Raw genomic sequence first — 8,825 nt, 5'->3', positions numbered from 1 at the left:
GAAGTTTATATGTCTGTGGAGTTCATATATATGTGAATATCTATGTTTGGAGTGCAGAATTATTTGATCTGTATTCATATGTCTTATTTGGAGTGTAAAGTTGAGTTCATATTTCTGAGGTATCTGATGTAGATTTTTTTTATTTTTATTTTAAATAATCTACTTTTATGATTACTACTTTTGTTTTATTTTTTTATTCAATAATTATACCCATATTTGTTTGAATAAAATATGGATTGCAATTTTTTTCTTTCAAATTTAATTTTTTAACTTGACTCTCCCTCATCATCTTAGTAGTCAATGGAATATCACCACATTTCTTCAAGAATTTAATTTTCAATTCCTCCAAATTTGGAGGATCATCAAAGAAGAAATCTTCATTTTTTTTGCTACTTTTCTCTAGAAAATGTTACATACTTTTCAACTACATACATATTTTTCATCTAAATATTTTTAATAGTTATTTGATATGTGAATTCAATTAAATAAAAATGCCTTTTACAAATTTTTACGTATAAATATTTCACTTAACGTAGACAAAAATACTATTATTTAATATAATCAATAACTTTAAAACATACTTTAACTATCATCGATTTTATAATAGTTGGAAGTGGTTGTCGAAATTGATTATCAAAGATGATTTTCACTAGAGTTTGTAGTCGGAGGTGGTTATCAAAACCTAAAGTTGGTTGCATGAAGGTGGTGTTGGAGTTAGTTGTCAGAGTTTGTCGTTGGAGATGATTTTTTGGAGCTCGGAGTTGGTTGCGCAAAGGTGGTCGTTGAAGTTGATCATCGAAGATGATTCTCTTTGAAGTTTGTAGTCGAACGTGGTTATCGAAGCCCTAAGTTGGTCACATGAAGATGGTATTAGAGTTCGTTATCGGAGTTTGTTGTCGGATGTGGTTATTGAAGCCCCGAGTTGGTCGTCGAAGTTGCTTGCTCAAAGGTGATTTTTGCCAGAGTTTATATTTAGAGATGATTTTTGCCAGAGTTTGTAGTTAGAGGTGGCTGTCAAAATATTCATAAATATAGCAAAATGTCACTGTCTATCATTGATAGACGCTGATAGACTACTATCATCTATCACTTATAGACATAATAGACACTGATAGATATATATCAGTGTGTACCATTGATAAAGACTGTGTAATGACCCGACTCCCTAGGACTCAAGCTAGACCGTTACTAAACACATGCATGCATGGAACTTAAAACGACACCCTTTTATAGTGAAATAAATGCTAAATAAATAAGATAAATTAAAAAAAAATCCATTAAATTCAAATATTAAAAATCAAATGATAGGATAATCATAAATTATAAATGAAAATAAATAGGTCTGAAAACAAATCTTAATAGTAAGTTTCCAAATAACAAGACCAAAAGTTAAAAGACATAAAAGAACTCTTAAAACATGAGCGAAAGCATTAAAACTGGTCCCAGTGGCTCGATCATGGATTCCGCTCGTCATTTGCCGGCATGCCCCTACTCTTACCTGAAACATCAATATGAGAAAGGATGAGTATGAAATACTCAGTAAGTAACCCTACTACCGGGGTCAGGCTAAGCATTTATGTCCAATAATGCAATATGAACTGAACTCTCTACTAGTGGGACCTGAAGATTTCCCTTACATGGCTCACTCTTTTTCCTTTCCCCTAGAGTGCACCTCTTACGTACACCCCAAGTCATTTCTATGAATGTAAGGACGTGTACCTCTTTCGTACACATGGTTATACATACACCTCTTTCCTGTACATGTAACCTACTGAATGTGTACCTCTTGCGTATATATGGTTATGCATATACCTCTTTTGTAGACACATAACCCACTGAATGTGTACCTCTTTCGTATACATGGTTATCTATACACCTCTTTCGTATACACATAACCCACTGAGTGTGTACCTTTTACGTACACCCCAAATCCTCTCTATGAATGTAGGGATGCATACCTCTTTTGTACACATGGTTATGTATACACCTCTTTCGTATACACATAACCCACTAAGCGTGCACCTCTTAGTACACCCCAGTACCTTTTAGGTATGTATCATTTTCATACACACCAGCCCTAGTACATCTCTTTCATGTACTAGTGCCCTTGGACATGCATCACTTTCATGCAGTCAAATAATTTGGAAAGGAAAAGAGGTTGCATCTAACTTCATATTACATATAACTTTCACATAATCACGAGTCCTCTAAAATATCTTCATCAAGGTCATGTTAATTAACCTTAACGTACGTGTTTAATCTAGTTTTAATGGATCAACTCTAGTACATCACTTTCATGCACTAACTCATGTAAACAATCAAACATTCGAAATTTCATAATACATCATGTAGCCTACACACTTTCATAATAAATCACATAAATATGTACATCAATAAATGCTCCAACTTTTGCCTAGCTTTAAGACATTCCAGTAGTAGTGTCGCTTAACTCATAATTTAAGGCCATTTTCAACCGTACTTTTAATATTTCTCATAAAATTCTAAATCATACTCATACATTAACATGCTTCAGACATATTATTACATACTCCTATGTCTTTTATAAATAGTCCATTCAATCTCAGAAAAATCAAAATTATCCTTGTAAATAATCTTAAAATCCTCAAAATAAATCGTAAATTTATCACCTGGTACAAAGGTGATTCAAGTAGTAAGTTTACTTACCTCAAAATTACGTTTCAACGACAAGGAATTAATCTTCCTCCTAGCTTAGATGAATCTTGAATCAAGTCTAAACTCAACTGAAATTTATAATTAATAAAAGGACTTAGTTCCAATAACCAAATTATCCAAATAATTCCAAATAATCTTACGCAATGTGTGTTGGTCAAAACATCGCCTCAAGCTACAAAATCGATACAACCCAACAACTCTAGCCATAAATTCAACCTTTAATCTCAATGGAAAGCTACTGTGAGCCATCATTTCCAACCTTTTATATCACAATTAAATCAACAAATAAGCCGATACTTAGCGAGTATCCAAAAGTGATCAACAAAGACCCAAAAACTTACCCAAAAGCTTGTTGAGACCATTTCAAATTCCTCTTGACAGCACACTTTTAACTTTAAAGCTTCTCCCAAAACACGAATTTAAATCTCAAACAAATGTGTATCAATAAATTAGATCCAATACTAAGTGGGTATCCAAAATCTTCAAAGAAAACTCTAAACACTCAATCTTACCCAAAATCCCCAAATTCCGACGACAAATGACTCAAAACGGTGCAACAATACACGACTGGTCGAAGGCGTATAGATGTTGGCTAGGCTCGACGGCGAAGGAACCCAACGGATGCATGTAGGGTTGGCAACGGGGTCGGGGCGGGGCAGGGCACCCCCTGTTCCCGACCCCGTGGGGGAAATTCACCCCATCCCCGCCATTTGAAGGCGGAGACGGGGGCGAGGATTCCTCATCAGGGAATAGGGTCCCCGTGGGGCTCTATTCCCTGTTTTCCCACGAGGATTCCCCTACTAGTTCTCCTTGGGGAATCCCCTACCATATTCAATTTAAGGTTTTTTTTTAGTTTTTTAAGTTTGGGCTTGGCTTCTTGGACTTAGAGTTAGAAATTGGATATTTAATATTAGGCTCCAATCCAACACTATATATTATAAACATATATATAAATAAATTATTTTATATATTATAAATATATATTTATACAAATATAAATATATAAAATCGGGGTCGGGGATAGGGCCTCGAAAATTTTCCCTGGTTTGACCCCATCTGCAGTCAAACCGGGGATTTTCCATCCCGGTCGGGGTGGGTCCCAACGGGGACCCGACCCTGTAGGGAATTTTGCCAACCCTAAATGCACACAAATGACGGCGCAGTGGCTGGAGCACGTGGCTTCAGATCTGGAGTAGAGGTGTCACTCAGCATCGATTGTTTGGGCGTGCAGCTGACTCTGAGCGAAAGACACGTTGCCGTGCGATTGAGTCGACGACGCGCAGCTTGACGGTGATCAGCCGAAGATCGACTAGTGGTGACGTGGCTTGAACGGTGGCAGCGAGGGAGAGGGGAGGTTGGAGGCACAAAATAAAATGAGATGGGGAAAGGGTTTGCGTGAGAGGGAGAATAAAGGGGGGAAATCACCACACAAAAATATAGTGTGTGTGTATATATTCTTTCTTTTCTTTTCTTAAATTCCAAAACCCTTATATATATATATATATATTTTTTTTTTTCTTTTTACTTTCCTTAATAAATATATCACATCAAATTCAAATATTTTACCTTTACTCCAATTAATTAAATAAACCTCAAATTAAATACACAACTTTAAATCACTTCTTTTCAAAAATCCTAAATCCCAAAAATTAAATTCCAACCTTTCAAATTGACTTAAATCCAAATTTACAAATCTTTTTTTAGATACTTAATTTAATAACTTCCAAATAAACCAATTATCTTCTCCTAATTAAAGAGGGTAAAAATTTTAAAACCACAATTTTTTTTTTTCAAATTTCATGAAAACTTAAAATTTCTTATCCAAATAATTCAATCATCCCTTTCAATTAATTTAAAACTCTACCCATAGAATTCACATTAAAAACTTCTTCAACTATAACAATTTGGTTTCAAATTCCAAAGATTACGGAAACTAAAACTCAATAATTTATGATAATTAACTTAAAACTTTCTACAACTCGGGATGTTACAGATTGTGACATTTTGCTATATTTAAAAATATGTTTAGTAGTTTTTTCATTTAAAATAAATTTCCTTATTTAAATGCATATATACATTAATTTATATTTAAATAAAAATAAAAAAATTGAAATAAAAAAATTTGATAGATAAAAAAAAAAGAAAAAGAAAATGAAGGACAAAAATGTTATTATAGGATACCTACGACATGAGAATTTTAGAAACTTATAATTCAAAAGGGTATTCAAAATTAGTTAGATGTCCAAATATCTTGAATGCCTAGATTCCTACAAATCAAACGAGATAATCGAGACGTCCATCTTATGGTTTTCTTAGATTACCACAAAAAAAAAAAAAAAAAAAAAACCCTTGAGGTTAAAAATTATGATTTATTGTATCTTAATTAAATTTAAAGAAAATAAAATGGATAGCAAAAAAATACAAGGATATCTACAAATTTAGCAATGAGTTTCTAAAACTACAACTTTAGCTAAACAAAAAAAAAATAAATAAATAAATAAAATAAAATAAAAAATCAAAATTTGATTTCAAGTTATTTTATTATTTTGATTTTAGCCCATTGGTATATCAGCAAGTATATCCAATATACTTTATATTTAATATATAAATCAATTAATATACTTTATTTAAAATAAACAATTTATGCAACTGATATACCATGATTTTAATTGTGGCATGGTGGAGGGTGTTTTTGTTTTTTGTTTCATTTTGATATGAAGTTATTTTCATTTGATTAGTTCAATTTCGATGGTTTGATCATTTAGGTTTTAGGGTTTAGTTTTCTTATGTTTGCAAATTTTTAAGTTTAATTTTGATGGTATATCTTATTAACACATTAATTCTGTCAATTAATATGCTAAATATAAAGTATATATCAATTAATTTGTTCTATTTTGGAAATTTGATATAATTTTGATGAAATGTAAGTTACATTTGATTTGATGTATCAATTCTATAATGTACGTATTTCATATTTCGTACATCATGGTTGATTGATAAACCAATCTAGAGAGAAAGAAAAGTAACGATATATATCGTTGATATACCAAATATAAAGTATATCATTCAAATTAATGTAGTTAAAATATACAACATTTGACTGATAACAATAAAAGTATTACAAGGAGTGTAAAATTATAAAGATGGTAACAAATAGAAATTATTAGAGTACCCTTATATATATAAAGTATATTATAGTTTACTGATATACTAAATATAAAGTATATCAATTTATGGATATACCAACATTTGACTGATATGTTTGGTGTATACAACCTATCAGATATATTATTAATATACATACTAATACATAAAAAGAGTAAAATTAGAATAATAAAAAACGAAACTTATATCTAAATATAATTACTATATTTATAAAGTTCAAAAAATCATTGCTAAATTCACCATTGTTATTTTGCTATTATTGCAACTACTCCTATTCCTTTTAAGAAGATGAAGAAAGCAAGATAGACAACTCACCTCTTGTTTGGTTGACTAATTTTCTTTTAATAAAAACGTTGACTAATTTTCTTTTAATAAAAACGTTGTATATAAAAACAATAAAATTATTGCCAATCAATTTAACGATAGGAAAACTCCATATTAAAATAAAAAGAAGAAAACCAACCCTTCTAGCAAAATAACGAGAATAACGTTGAATTTTAAGAACTATCCAAATAAATTGGTGAAGGAAAAATATAAAGAAATTGTGATGCGACTCTAATGAATTTAGCTCTATTGACATAAACTATATACTATCTATCTTGGTAATTGAGGTTAAAATTTTACGATCATTAGATTAGTGGGAGTTTTAATCCAATTCTACATTTGTCTCACTCCAAAATGGAGACGGTGTGATGTCCTACCCAAAAAAAGGTGACCTTATAATTGTTATTTTTATTACAACAATTGTACGGTGAGAGATTGAACCTTCAAAGATGGAGCGCATACCAATACTACTAAGCCAAATCCACTTTGACTATAATTCCTTTTTTTAGTACAAATAGAGTGAGAGAACTTGAACTAAAACACACATACAATGACAATTGAGTTAAGCTCTTATTTTCTGCTTATGTGACTTAAAATAAATTCACACTAAGGCCACGTTTACCCCACTGAAAATGTAATAGATCACTGAAAATAAAAAAAAAACTGAACCTCATTTGATTACTTGTTTATTTGTGTTCTACTTTTGTACTGATACATAGGCCCTATATCCAAATCTGTAATGAAATAACGCAAATTGATTGATGGATAAAGAATACTTAATCCAATTATGTCTGAGAATTACGTTCTGTCATTACCATTATTACTGCTATAGTTATCATTATGACAACCATTATTGTTACTATTACAGTTGAAAAAATATCAATTTTGCCATTTTTACTGTTACCACTACAGTTATCGCTCGAGAGGTTGAGATAATGGTAACAGTAAATTTGACCAAATTCATAATTTTAATTAAATGCGATAAAAGAGAATCCAATTGCTTTTAGGATTCAAGTTCATTACAATTGATCCATTAATGATATTTAAATAAGATTACATCAATTTTTATTACAATTTGATAAATGTAGTCTAGGTTTCTTAATCTTCCATTATTAAAAGAAAAAAAAAGGGTGAAGTCGTCGGTGAAGTCGTCGCGTCTTTGTCTTACTTACTCAGTTGAATTAATCAAAGCATCAAAACTAAGAAATTACGAAGAAAAAGGGTTCACAATAAATTTTATATTCAAAGTCCAAACACAAACTTAAACACCGCCGCGCCTTTACATCTTCCTTTAATTTCTCCGAATCATCTAACTCGCCGGAAAACACAGAGCCGATAGCGATGAGATCCTTAAAAAATCTGGTCCCAACAGTTCTGACACATGCCCTCTTTTATAGTTGTCTTATAAAAAACCATTATTTTCTCATAAATGACCATTGTTATTGTTTCGTCTTTGGACACCGCTGGGAGCTGGCTTTGGGTTTTGCGTTTATGGCACAACGACACTCCACCAGGAATCCTGAAGGTTTTTCCTTCTATCCCTTATCTATATATGTGTATATATTTGTTATTTTAATATTAACTTATAACACTATTCCAACTCCGGTGTCCAAAAACTTCATCCAAAAACTTAATAACCATTATTTGGTTTTTGGTGTTTCTACTTTTACCTTAATTTTTTTTTTTTTTTTTAATTATGTTGTCTACTATGTATTTGTTAATTTGGGTATTTTTTGTATAAAAAATGTTGTAATTTACATTTGAAATACATCTTTGAGTTTATACACAACCCATAAAACATAAAAGGAAAATTTGCATAATTTAAAGCGTAATTGAATCTAATATCATTTATGTTAACACTTTCCTTCAAACTTAAGTTGATAGAGTGACAATCAACTTAATTAAGTTTGGGAAGTAGCCGAGTGAAGTGACTAGATGACAAGGCTCTGGTGAAGATTTTAGTTCATTACTCTATAGTAGGGGTGGTCATTCAAACCGCAAAAATCGAACCGTTTCTAAAAACCAAATCAAACTGAACCGAAAACTCAATGAAACAAAAAATGCGGTTCGATCCGGTTTGAAGAAATTTTGAAATCGAATTAATTCGGTTTCACTTTCGAAAACCGAATTTGAAACCGAACCGAACCATTTTTAACTAATATATATATATTTATTTATATATTTGAAAAAAGAGTAAAACCGAATTTAAAACCGAACCACTTTTAATTTAAAGAACAAAACCGAATTTAAAACGAACCGAACCGAACCGAACCGTTTTTAATTAAAAAAGAATATAACATGGATTTTTTAAAAATGGAAAAATCAAATTTGAAACCGAACCGAACCGCATATATGTGGTTCGGTTTGAACCAATAAATCGGTTCAATTCGGTTCGGTTTCACATTTTAAAAAATTTGGTTCGATTTGGTTGGACCACTAAATCGAACCGAATCGAACCATTTTCACCCCTACTCTATAGTTCAGATCGATTGTTGTAAGATGAGAGTGTTGTCAAGAAGATCTTGACAAATAAAGTAATGTTCATTTTCAAATGAGCTTACTACATTCTATCAGGAGTGCAAAAAAAAAAAAAAAAAAAAAAAATCCTATATTGGTTAAAGAATGAAGTGATCATGAGTATA

General features: G+C 31.2%; 1 protein-coding gene across 1 annotated transcript in view; it reads left to right on the top strand.

Annotated features, from left to right (window-relative positions):
• Nucleotides 1-7,398: 7,398 nt before the first annotated feature.
• The window catches only part of LOC120073587, a 9,252-nt gene continuing 7,825 nt past the window's right edge, over nt 7,399-8,825 (top strand). Inside the window, exon 1 of the mRNA XM_039026409.1 lies at nt 7,399-7,708. Coding sequence (XP_038882337.1) covers nt 7,525-7,708 — 184 coding nt within the window. The 5' untranslated portion in view covers nt 7,399-7,524. The remainder of the gene's footprint in view (nt 7,709-8,825) is intronic.

This window comes from Benincasa hispida, chromosome 1 (assembly GCF_009727055.1).
Source record: "Benincasa hispida cultivar B227 chromosome 1, ASM972705v1, whole genome shotgun sequence".
NCBI lineage: Eukaryota > Viridiplantae > Streptophyta > Magnoliopsida > Cucurbitales > Cucurbitaceae > Benincasa > Benincasa hispida.
This window is presented reverse-complemented; position numbering and strand designations above follow the sequence as displayed.